Genomic DNA, 13,522 nt, shown 5'->3' with positions numbered 1-13,522 from the left:
TAATTAATGCTTTTCGTTTTTTGATACGATAAGTTTAATTTATCATAAAAAAAATGTAACAGTGTCTAATACCAGACGGATAGTCTAGATAACCCATGGTCTTTGATGATGCGACCTGTCCTTAATAATATCAGACAATATTTAATCCCAAAGCTGTTTAATTTTAAATGCATCATTTTTTGTCCATTGGCAACCAAGGAATCAATGTAAGACATTGCAATTAATTAAAACATCGCTATACTATTAAAAAATCGGATTTGAAAACACGGAAAACCCCATTCTACTAATGGGGGTTGTTAAATATTTCCCCCACGCTTGACTCCGCCCCCAGCTATGACGCGCTGATGACAAAGCTCCGTGTTGGTGTATGATGATGGCTCATTGGTCAGTGATTGGGTTATATCTTTTACATTCATGTGTAATTCAGTAGTGCAATAAGTGCATAATGAGGGTGGATAACTCAATGTCACTGTGTTGTCACTGTAACAAAGGAGTTTTTACCATCATTAGCCTATAGCTGTGGTTCCTCTTTTTAAAAGGTAAACCAAGGAATCATACATTGTACACTAAAGTGTTGTCCTTCCTTTGCCTAGCTATGCGTGTACATCAGCTATGTGATGTTATACTGAACTACATTTACAGGACATTTATTCCTCTATAGAGACATTTTCATATATGGTAAAGGAATGTGTGAAACGAGATAAAACGATGGGGTGGAGATTAGCACTGAGATGGCCCTGTCTGCATCTCAGTGCACCAGTCGTTGAATTGTACTACTTCTATAGACTAGAATCAATTCACGTTGCACTGTGTCTTTTATCATCTGGTCTATAGCTAAATATGTCAAATTGTTTAAAGTTGTGGAAGGCACGGTCACACACACACACACACACACACACACACACACACACACACACACACACACACAGAGAGAGAGAGAGAGAAAGAGAAAGAGAGTGAGTAAATAAATTGATCGCTTACTTCAAACTCATCGTCCCTCTTGGTCCATTGGGTTTCGGCTGCTTTTTCCAATTCAGCTTGGGTATTCTGAAGTACGTTTGAAGTACACCACTGTCAAGGTGGGCAGAGAAGCTGGGGTGCTCCGTAACACACGCTGTCTCTGTGTCTGGAAGCTCTTCTAACAAGAACTGGACACGGGGCCATGGGTTGCAACATAGAGATTCCCTTTCTGAAGGCATGGCCTGACAGTGTCCACACACACACCAGTCCGTGTTGTTGGCTCTGGGTGGTCCCTCTGGCTCCGGTGGGGCTGCAGCTCTGGACGCGTCTCTCTGTCTCTCTTGTTCTTCTCTTTCCCTCAATTCTTCCTGCGTGTACTCAGGCTCAAACATGTATGGCTGAACAGCAGATTCAGCCAACACATTTAAAAAGTCCTCCTCCTCGTCGAAATACTCGAAATCTGTCTCTGAAGCCATCTTTTACTACTGCTGCTGCTACTGCTAGCTTTGTTTTTGTTTAGGGTTCGCTGTAAACTGCTAGCCTACTACGGTAGCCGTTCCGGGTCAATCCTACTGTAGTTTCCGTAGCTACAACGACCGACACGACCCACTACCACCTACGTCATAGCCCCGGGAACCCAGGCGTTCCATTGGCCGAATCCGTCTATGACGTACGTGGTAGTAGGCCCCCTACTGGCCACAGAACAGTAATGTAAGGAAATAGACGCGTTTTAGCATGAACGTAGTTGACTAAAAGAACACAGACTTGGTTGAAAACCGGCGAACTACTCCTTTAAGTAATGAGACATTTAACCCATTTAGAACGGGTACACATTATTGTGTATCATTATTTTATGCTTTAACTATTGAAAAATTGCAGATATACAAGCTCAGATCTGCTATTTTTGAAAAATTGTGAAAATTAGAATATTGACCCGATTCTGTGTCTTTTGAATCCTTCTAAGGTTTTTTGAAAAACCTATGTTTCTATGTCAGCAATCTGGCTAGCCATCGTCAAAGAAAAGGTAATTTTCACTTAACTGTTGCTCAGTCTGTTCTTGAGAGACTACTATGTCAGTGGTTCTCCAACTTTTTCATGTGAAGGACCCCCAAACTGATAATTATTTGACCACGGACCCCCATCTCAAAATATCTAGTTCCAGGGACCCCCCAGAAGCAAAATTTGAGTTACAAACGTTCGCTTTAAAAATACATATATTCAAAGATTTGCACACATTTTCACAACTTTTTCAAAAATAGCAGATCTACAAGCTTGTATATCTGCTCTTTTTCAATAGTTAAAGCATTCAATAATTCTAACCCTAAATGGTTTAAGAGGGAACCGTTAAAATCATGAAGAATCCCAACCCTGCAACAGAATACCGTTGCGTTACACAGAGTTTAAATTGTGTATAACTTGTGACACACATGGAAATACTGTCTATATCAGTGGTTCTCAACCTTTTCAGGCCGCGACCCCCCAAATAATCATATTTTAACTGGTGACCTCCCTCCACCCTGATGAGCACTAAGAGTTGAGGCATTATATTTTGTATAACACGGTTCTATTGTGAAAATAGCAGATCTACATGCTCACAACGCCTCGCAAGTGAGCATGTAGATTGTCTATTTTCGCAAACACGGTTCTATTGTGTAAATAGCAGATCGGCTATTTTCACAATTTGGCCAATGTTTAATTTGTCATTTTAGAGGTGTTAAAAAGTCCTTAAATTGTCACTTTATAGAAATGTGCAGATACACTCTATACACTTAAACAATGTTGCACATTAAGTTAATAATCTGGGGACCCGACCCACAGGTTGAGAACCACTGGTCTATAACGGAGGGTGCTCTCCATTCCGACATGTCGCCACCCCGACAGTGACTTCTTATTGTCGGAGGTTATTGTCTGTCACCCGTCTATAACATAGCTGCTTTCAGATGGAAAACTATGATGTCCAAAAACCTTTCAAGAAGTGTCAAAAGGTTGCATTCCAATGCATCCAATGTAACTATTATTTTGTCACAAACTCTCGTTAATACTTCATCATCATTGGTTCAGTATTCATAAAACCCACACACTGAACCACTTTCACTTTCATAAATGTTCAAATATAGCGAAAATAGCAGATGGTCAAGCTCGCAGGTCGCCTCTTTAAGCGACTACAGCAGTGGATCTCAACCTGTGGGTCGGGACCCCCAGGGGGTCCCCAAATTATTTTGGGGGGTCCCCAGCTGATTAACTTAATGTGCAACATTGTTTTCTCACTCAACAGTAAACAAATCAACATAAAGTTTAAGTGTATAGAGGCTATGTGCACATTTCTAAAGTGACAATTTAAGGACTTTTAAATACCTCTAAAATGACGAATTAAACATTGGTCAAATTGTCAAATATTAGAGGCAGACATTGTGAAAATAGCAGATCTACATGCTCACAACGCCTCGCAACGCGAGGTGTTGTGAGCATAGAACTGTGTTATACAAAATGTAAAGCCTCAACTCTAAGTGTTGTCAGAGTGGGGTGGTCCCCAGTTCAAATATGATTATTTTGGGGGTTGCGTCCTGAAAAGGTAGGGACCACTATTCTACAGGACATTAAGTATCTGGTTTTCACTGCATTGATTACTAGAGCTAGCCAGCCTTTAGCACAGCTAGCCAAGACAGCAAATAAGGCTAGTAAACAGATCATTACAGCTCCACTCCCCCGCCAGCACTAGCTAGCCTATGGTTAGCCATGGCGCTAGCAACTACTGTTGGCGCATGGGTCAAACCAACGTTGAGTTCAGTCCATTTCTATTGGCACGTCATTCTCTTCTTCAGTAGTCAAAACACAGTCTGTCTGTCTGGTGTTTCTAGACAGTCTGGAAGCATAGTCAGTCAGAGTATCAGTTTATCCACAGATAACTCAGTCAGTGGACGATTCATTGGGTCTATATCGGGGGACAGTCTATGTGCATGGGGAAGGACTCGATGGGGGACAGGGATCAGTCTCTGATGAGCAGCGAGTCAGCGGAGGATTCATTCAGTCCATAATATGGGGGACAATCTAGGCGGGGACAGACTAGATGGTGGACAGTCTCGTAGGGATGGGACGATATTCGCTATTATCGTGATAAAAAATCGCAATAACCTTATCGTGGAGATTTAAATGTATCGTGGAATCGTCCTCCATCATGCACTGGGATCAATTCACCTTTTATTTGCCGAGCTGCATATCCGGTACCATTTTTAAACCCTCTATAATTGCTAAAATGGACCTGTAAATAACGTACTCGATACAGTGTTTTTTTTTTTTTTTCACTCTCTAGTCTCTACCAAATCTCTAGCCGAACTGTTCCGCCCCAGGATAATGGATGTTGGGGATATTTTGATTATCGCGATGATATCATAAATCGCAATTTCTTTGGTCACAATGATCGTGACATGATATTTTCATATCGTCCCATCCCTACAGTCTAGGTGGGGACAGACTAGATGGGGGACAGACTAGGTGTAGTCGGGGGGGCCTTAGGGTTTCTTCGTGCTAATCAGTCTAAAAGCGCCAGATTTTGCACAGATGTATCCCAGGGCATGCTTTAATGATTTAGCTGGGGCGCCCGAGTCGGCAACCTTCTGGGTCGCCACATCGGCCAAATCAAGTTGGCCTCCCATTGACTTTCTATACACTATACTACAGGAGGAAATAAATCTGCTTTAAGTAGGATGTGAGGGGTCTAACTTGGGGTTTGTCATGATTCTGAATCCATTGCAAGCATTTGTTTTGCAAAAAAAAAAAAAAGAAAACATTCCTTGGGCTAAAAATGGCCCCAACAAAACTGTGAAAAGTGATGCTATTATCACTAAACCATCGTTTTGTGGGTCAGGTTTTTTGCCCAAGGAAAGTTTTTTGTGCAAAACAAATGATTGCAATGGATTCAGAATCATGACAAACCCCTAGTTAGACCCCTCACATGCTACTTAAAGAAGATTTGTTTTCCTCCTGTAGTATAGTGTATAGAAAGTCGATGGGAGCCCCACTTGACTTGGCCGCTGTGGCGACCCTGAAGGTCGCCGACTCGGGCGCCCTAGCTAGATGATTAGAGCATGCCCTGGGCTACATCTGTGCAAAATGTGGCGCTTTTAGACTGATTGGCACGACATTACCATTTTATCTCCCTAAGGCCCGGGGGGGGGACAGACTAGATGGGGGACAGGTTCTGTCTCTGCTGGGCGGTGAGCTGCGGATGCCAGACGTCCACGATCAGGATGAGCCGGTAGCTGTCGGCGTCCTGCCACACCTCGTGTTCAAACGAGTCGTCGAAGATCAGCACCTTGCCCTCCTCCCAGTGCCTGTGACGAGCACAACATTGCTACCGTTATTATGACGACTATTATTAGCCGTAGGATTAGTATTAACTGTTCAGAATCAACTTGTCACATCATCATGTGACATGTTTTATTCTTTGTACGAGCTCCATCATTTTGCTATTTCCATAATAGAGAAATGGAAGAAAGAAGGGGGCAAGGGGAAGATAGAGAGAGATCAGCAAAAAGAACAATTCATCTACATATTTACACACAGTATATCTATCCGGTGCGCAGGCCCGGGGCTGGGACATCTGACGCTCTGGGCAATGTACCTATGATGCGCCCCCCCCACGGACCACACGCCTCCCCAAGTGTTACCGACAAGGGTTTTCAGCTGGTTAATTATCAGTTGCCTTAATGGTCCACGTCACACTGTTAAAAACCAGCATGCGCACGCAGGTAGGCACCGAATGAACCCCACCGCTCATAGGATGCAATGGATGGCACTTGCGTTTAAAAATGCATTCCATCAAACTTTCAGATGCCGTTTTTCTCCCAGTGTGGAGGAAGAATGCTTAGGATTTTTACTGTAAATTCTCACACTTGAAATACATAATCCTTAGTTTCTGTTGATTGTAAACAATAATAGCGATTCAAAACAGTTGTCCTTCAAACCCCACCTCTATTCACCGTCATCAGAACAGAGGGAGCGCTCCTCTTGATCACCCACCCGATCCACTGGATCACCAGAGCGTCTACTGCTCGCCCAGCTGCAGTCCATGAAGCCTAATTATGCTCCGTCCTGCGACGGTGTCGCGCGCAGAGCCGCAGACCTCCAAGCTCAGAAGGGTTGCATTGGTGACGCGATGTGAGTTTGTATATCAGCTACTCTTGACGTGGAACACCGTTGCGCAATGAAGTATATATGTCTCGATAAGGGCGCTCCCATGGGAGCACCTCACTAGCACACAAGAGGAGGTTGAATAACCAGTAAGACTCCCTAATCGGACAATTACACCAAAAATTTGTTTTTCCAAAATAGGCCTGATGGTGGCGCTAGATGGGACAGATGCGTTTTGATTACATGACTGTAGAGATACTGTGCGATTTGCGTGATTTTAGGGCAAAATCTGTAGGTGTCCAAAAATGTGTTTTAAAAAATCGGCCTGAAGGTGGCGCGAAATGGGACAGGTCCATGTTGATGAGATGAGTGTAGACATACTGTGTACCGATTTGTGTGATTTTAGGGCAAAATCTGTAGGAGCAGTGTCCAAAAACGTGTTTAAAAAATCGGCCTGAAGGTGGCGCTAAATGGGACAGATCCATGTTGATGATATGAGTGTAGACATACTGTGTAGTGATTTGCGTGATTTTAGAGCAAAGATTGTAGGAGCAGTGTCCAAAATGTGTTTTAAAAAATCGGCCTGAAGGTGGCGCTATATGGGACAGATCCAAGTTGATGACATGAGTGTAGACATACTGTGTACCGATTTGCGTGATTTTAGGGCAAAAATTGTAGGAGCAGTGTCCAAAAATGTGTTTTGCAAGAATCGGCCTCATGGTGGCGCTAGAAGAGGGCCATGTGAGAAATGAGGGGTGGGGTCTCTGCGCCGCCGAGGCGGCCGAATAGGTACCGGCCCCGGCTCTCCCGGTCGCTCCTAGCCCGAGTTAAGGCATTTTATGTGAGCTGCAGTGGAGGGGGTCCTCCACTGGGGGCGCCACCACTTTTGCATCCGTTCTGGAGCACCAGGAGTCGGTGGTCCCCGGGAATTCCCCGTGAGCAGCCCCGTTGGGGTGGTCATTTGGTCATTTTTGCACATTTGGTCATTTTTTACACCTGGGGGTCCCCCAGGGACTTGGGGGTCCCTGGAGCTCCGGGGGTCCTTGGAGGTTGTAGTTTGGCAGGGAAGGAGTGTGTGTGCAAAATCTGGCATGGATCGGGGCAACGGTTGCGGAGATATGAGCAGAGCAAAAGTGTGACGTGTGACGAGTGACGTGACGGAGGGAGGGAGGGACAGACGGACGGCCGGTGGAGGTTTGGATAGTATAGGAGTGCAAGTAACTGCGACCTACGGTCGCAACCAGTGCTCCCCAAAACAACAGGTTTGGGGATCTGTTGGGAATTGATTACATGATACAGTCAGCTGTGCATTCAGTCTCAATGTTAGTAAACAAATAATTGGTCTATTATCTTGCATTGCGGCAAGGGGAAGAATGCATGCAGCGCTTCTCTCTCCTCTGGCGCCCCCTGGCGCCCCCTTGTGCCATTGCGCCCCTGGGCACTTGCCCACAATGCCCTGCGTAATCGCCGCTTCTGCCGGTGCGGTAAGTACCAGAGGTAAGCCCCATCTTGCGCGCCACCTTACCCCTTATGCCTAAACAGCATTTTGGGAGGAGAAGGGAAGTAGTCCGGGCATTTTGGGCAGTATTTTGATGGAATCGTGCACTTTACGATAAAAGCATGACATTTGGCAGACAGTTAGTACATGGCATATGGAACATTTTTGGCTATAGGGACATCGCAGGTTTGTCTTCGGAAACGTGTGGGAGCCAATCAAAGTTGGGGTCTCATAGACTTTACAATACAGTAAAATAATACAAAAAATAACTATGGTTTAAATAGCATGTGTGGGGTCAGACTAGGGATTTTTCGTGATTCTGAATCCAATGCAAGCATTTGTTTTGACCGAAAAACATTCCTTGGGTTAAAAACGGCCCCCATAAAACTATGGTTTAGTGATGAGTCATCACTTTTCAAAGTTTTGTGGGGTCCGTTTTTTGGAAAGGAATGTTTTTCGTGCAAAACAAATGCTTGCATTGGATTCAGAATAACGAAAAAACCCTAGTTTGACCCCTCACATGCTACTTAAACCATTTTTTATTTATTTTGCTGTATAGTAAAGTCTATGAGATCCCAACTTTGATTTGCTCCCACAAGTTTCCCAAGACCAATCTGCGATGTCCCTATAGCCAAAAATGTTCCATAGTGAACAATTTTTGCCCGAAACGCTCGGACTAAGGGGAGGGGAGGGAGGGAGGGGAGGGGAGGAGAGGAGGTACCTGGTTTGGTCGGTACATCGTATGGAGCATCCATGTTTAGGAACCACCAGGCCCAGATGCATCCTCAGCCTGCAGTTAGTGGGCCCCGTGTGAGGCCACACATGAGTGCCTGGCTTCATCACTGAGAACTTTATCTACACACGCACACACGCACGCACACACGCACACGCACGCACGCACGCACGCACGCACGCACGCACCCACGCACGCACACACGCACACACACACAGTGTAAATGTTGGTTGTGATATTTCTGAAGCACATTGGTCAACTTTTGGTCTTTTTAAAATGTGCTTTATTAATTAAAAGTTGGATTAGATCGTAAATGAGGTCCAGGTATATCTAACCATTTTCTTTTTTTAAATATTCTTTAGGGCTTTTCGGGCTTTACTAATAGTTTTCAGTAGAGGCAGACAGTAAACAGGGAGAGAGACAGAGATGGGGAGAGACGCGCAGCAAAGATCGTCGGCAATGGGACTCGAGCGTGCGATGCGCCAGCCGGGGACTGAGCATTGGTTCGATGACCCGTTGGTCCGACCAGGTTAACGTTCACCGACATTGGTTTTACTGAGGTTAGGGTTAAGGTTAGGTTTAGGTGGTCTTGCCCGTCGAAACACCGGCCCGTCGGCATATTGACACGGACCCGCGCCAGCCGCCTGATCCTAACCTTGTCCAGGGGTCTTCTACAGGGGGTCCGGGACACCTAACGTCCATATTCAGAGAACTTTAGCCAACAATAGCAGATCTACAAGCTTGTATATCGGCTATTTTCAGCAAAGGGGTTTGGTGTAGAGAGGAAAAAGAGCAGACTAAGTACAAGTGAAAGGTCAAGTTTATTACGTGACGGTTCAAGTGGTTAAATATCTGAAAATTTAATCCAAAATACACTGATGATTGTGCTGTCAAACGATGAAACTGTATGGAATCTACGAAAAGGTAGTGGGGGTCCATGCTTCATCTCTCTCAGCTAAGGGGTCCTTGGCCTGAAAACATTGAAGACCTCTGGCCTAGTCCTAATGTGTGAATTGTGAAACAGCAGTAAAAGGTCTCCCCTCACACACACACCCACACACACACACACACCAACCTGTCCTCTCTTGCAGCCTGTAGCTTCAGGGAATCTCTCCAGTAGAGCACAGGTCTTTGGAACACTGCGGCACGCATCACCTGCCCTCCTGCCTACGCACACGCACACATTACTATACGTCAGGTCGCATACACAAACTTTAGAAGGCAATGGTAGCCAATCAGGAGGGAATATGGGAAATGGGACAAATCCATGTTCATGACATGACTTTAGACATACTGTGTACCGCTTTGTGAGATTTTAGGGCAAAATCTGTAGGAGCAGTGTCCAAAAATATGTTTTGCAAGAATCGGCCTCATGGTGGCGCTAGAACAGGGCCATGTGAGAAATGAGGTTGTTGTTTGGCAGCCAAGGAGTGTGTGTGCAAAGTGTGGCATGGATCGGGGCAATGGTGGCGGTGATATGAGTAGGGCAAAAGTGTGACATGACGTGTGACGAACAGACTGACAGACAGACAGACAGACAGACACAGACAGACAGACAGACTGACAGCCGGTGGAGGTTTTCATAGTAACTGCAACCTGATGGTCGCAATTATGGGTTCGTAAGATAATTTTCCACCATGTTGCATTTTCTTATTGCATAATACAGATTTTGCCCAAACCTCAACCACATTTTGCTACATGATCTGGTGGAGACCTGTGCTCCGAGGAGCACTTTTTCCTAGTTACTTGCGCCAGCAGAGCGCGTGAGTACTGCGTTCGGCTGCGTAGGTACAGGTAGGTAGGTAGCTGTGTGTGTTTAAGCCCCGTAGCCCAATCAGGGACCAGCATTTCTGGCAACGTCATCATTAACAGCAAATGAGGGACCAGCATTCCTGGTGCTACTCACTTGTGAACAAGGAGCAAGTTGGCACCTCGACAGAGTGCAGTTCTATTTTTTATTGTTTTGTTAGCATGTTTTGTCATGCCAATACATTTCATTTAGAGGTTCTAGATTTAGGCCTTAGGGTTAAAAGAGTTGGAGTTATAATGCCTGATTTGTAGCATGTGTGTGTGTGTGTCTGTGTCCGTGTGTGTGTGTGTGTTAGGGCATTCACCAAGTATTTGAATATTCGAATATCAAAGTCACTATTCGACGTTGTTCACCGAAGTCGAATATTTTCTTTTATTGTTTTCTCTTTAAAAAAATATATAGTTTATAAAGCTTGGCTACTAGATAGGAAGTCATAAGAATGAGTTGTCAATGCTCTGTGTGGATGCATTTGTTAATGCTCTATACCAGGGGTTCTCAAACCTTTTTAGGCTGTGACCCCCAAAATAAACATATTTGAACTGGGACCCCACCCTGACAAGCACTTGGAATTGTAGGTATTACATTTAATGTGACTCGGTTCCGCAGATAAATATTGTGGAAAAAAAAACGCCTCGCAACGTGAGTGTAGATCGTCTATTTTCACAATGTTCGCCTCTTGCTTACTTAATATTTGACAGTTTGGCCAGTCCTGTCGAATATTCGACTATTCGAATACTTTGAGGTTGAATAATTCGAATACTAAAAATCACTATTCGTGAATGCCCTAGTGTGTGTGTGTGTGTGTGTGTGTGTGTGTGTGTGTGTGTGTGTGTGTGTGTGTGTGTGTTGCTCTCAGTGCTGCCACCTTGCTGCCACAGTGTGAACTGCCCCCAGTCCCCGGTCTCCCTGAGGTTCTCCTCCTCAGGGACGAACAGACCCGTCAACGTCAGATTCATCACTGACTCCGCCTCCTCTCTGATGGTGCGCCAACTACGCTCTAGAGACTGAGAGAGAGAGAGAGAGAGAGAGAGCGAGAGAGAGAGAGAGAGAGAGAAAGAGAGAGAGAGAGAATATCAAAGTGATAAAGTAAGTCAATATAGGATGCATTTCATTGTGTGTCGTACATCTAGGGTGGTATGTGTCAGGATGGTCAGAACCCACATCGCCAAATAGATGTAATAGTTGTATATAAAATAAACAAAGGTCAGATCATGTGATTGACATAACGTGGTGGTCATCTTTTCCCGCTCCGATAATGAAAATGAAAAGACTAAGGCCCCTTTCACACCCAAAGTCCGCTTAGAAGGTCCGGATCAGGGACCAAATGTTTACATTGTTACATTTTGAATTTGGTCCGGTTAGCGTTCACACAGGACTTTTGTTAAAAGAACCAAATATGTAAACAAATGACACGTGGTCAAACAGGCAGCTGCTGATCTATTGACAATACCGAGGGCCATTCCTACGGAAATTTTTAATTTTGGTATTAATTCAAATAACTGTGAAAACACTATGAGCACATTCCAGATTCCAGTTAATTATGTGTTATTACAGCCACTTCCTATAGGCTACATCTTTGTTTTAAACAGTGTTGGGCAAGTTACTGACAAATAGTAACTAGTTACCGTTACTAGTTACTTCATTTCAAAAGTAACTCAGTTACTTTACTGATTACTCATACCAAAAAGTAATGCGTTACTGTGAAAAGTAACTTTTTAGTTACTTTTTCGTTTTTAGTTTAGTATTTTTTAGTAATGACCTTATAGCCTGCATGGTTAAACTTTATAGTTTAATCCAAAAGAGAAATTAGACATTTGCCTGTGACCCAAACTAGTGAAAACAGCAGATCTCCAAGCTCACAACACATCGCTTTGCGCTGCATTGTGAGCTTGGAGATCTGCTATTTTCACTATTTCTTAAATATATTTGTGCTCTAATTTAGGCTGTCAGTCGATTAATGCTGCATGCCTGACGAAGGTCTATGACCAAAAGCTTGCACTTTATTTAACTGGAAATAAAGAACATGATTTCCTCCATTTAATTTTTCATTAGGACAGATTTAAAATAAATAAACGTTTACAGCATCCTTATTCTAAAAGCATATTCACCCAAAGTAAGCTTGTAGATCGTCTATTTTTGGTGAAGAGGGTTGATGTATGGAAAAATAGTGCAACTCAGGGGTGTTTTACAAAGCAAGCATAGAGGTATTATTAGAGGGTCTAAACTGGTTTAACTGAAGTAATAGGCTATTGATAAATGTATTATCAATAGCCTAAATCTAAATTTATTCAAGCAAAATCTTAATGCAAAACGATTGTCTTAAAAGCTAAAATAAATAAGGTTGCATTTCATTGTTTTCAAGGAAAATGTACCTTATGTCACAATAGTCTGACTCTAGACTGTTCCTTTCAAATATTTAAGGGCAAAATATTACCTCATGACACTGCTGCTGTTGTTTTGGCTTGTAAAGCCTCTGTAAGGGACAATGTTACATACTGTATAGCCTACATTCCTGTTGCTTAATGTACTTTGTGAAACTATCAGAGGAGACTAGGACTAACGATCTTTAACGGGCTCCACCTGGACATGCATTGATTAATCCAGCCTGTGGACAGACACACACGATGACGCCACAACAAAGTGAACTGATTTTTTTTTTCAACAACAGAGAAACAAGAGGTGGTTTTCCTTTGAAACTGGCTAAAATAAAGGGCCATTTATAGGATGTCTTTTTCTGTAGCTTGCAACAGATTTTGCAGTGCTGTTGCATTCTGTTATGAAAGTGAAAGTAAACTCCTGCATAGACCGTCTGGACGCAGGAAAGCCTGGTGATGCGATTCTTTTTTTTTTTTTTTTGAGACTACATTGACACAGGATTATGGAATATATCCTTACATTGCAAAGATAATCAGCACCATCTAAAGGTAATCAGCACCATCTGTGTCTGACACATGCATGGATTTAATAAGACGTTGTACTCTCTCTCTCTTTCTCTCTCTCTCTCACACACACACACACAAACTCGGCCCCCCCTCTGCCTGCTTGTGACTGACACAGGAAGATTCAGCTCCTCATGCATAAATAACGCAAAAGAAACGGAGGAACGCAGCATGTGTAACGGTAACGGAGTTACTGATTTGAAAAAAGAACGCGTTAGAGTATGCGTTCCTGAAAAAAAGAACGGTGTTACAGTAACTAATTACTTTGTAACGCGTTAGTCCCAACACTGGTTTTAAAGAAGCGAAAACGTGCACATTTCAGGCAGCAAGCGATTGATGGACAGAGGAATCTCTCTCTCTTTAAAAAATTAGGCTATTAAGCCTACTTGATTTAACAATAACGCGTCCAAGAACGTGTGGCCAAATAAAAACATAAGCGTCAACGACGACAA

General features: G+C 43.7%; 1 protein-coding gene across 5 annotated transcripts in view; it reads right to left on the bottom strand.

Annotated features, from left to right (window-relative positions):
- Positions 1-13,522, bottom strand: part of LOC308306458 (aspartyl/asparaginyl beta-hydroxylase-like) — a 101,670-nt gene that overhangs the window by 2,734 nt on the left and 85,414 nt on the right. For all 5 annotated transcript variants that reach the window (XM_080751468.1, XM_080751469.1, XM_080751466.1 and 2 more), the window contains 4 exons: positions 10,997-11,135; positions 9,397-9,488; positions 8,310-8,443; positions 982-5,291 (listed from right to left, as the gene is read on the bottom strand). In XM_080751468.1, the coding sequence (XP_080607594.1) occupies positions 5,141-5,291; positions 8,310-8,443; positions 9,397-9,488; positions 10,997-11,135 (516 nt within the window). In that variant the 3' untranslated portion in view covers positions 982-5,140. The remainder of the gene's footprint in view (positions 1-981; positions 5,292-8,309; positions 8,444-9,396; positions 9,489-10,996; positions 11,136-13,522) is intronic.

Source organism: Nannobrachium achirus, assembly GCF_963921795.1.
Source record: "Nannobrachium achirus genome assembly, chromosome: 21".
NCBI lineage: Eukaryota > Metazoa > Chordata > Actinopteri > Myctophiformes > Myctophidae > Nannobrachium > Nannobrachium achirus.
Note: the sequence above shows the minus strand (reverse complement) of the source record. Positions and strands in the feature narration are given on the sequence as shown.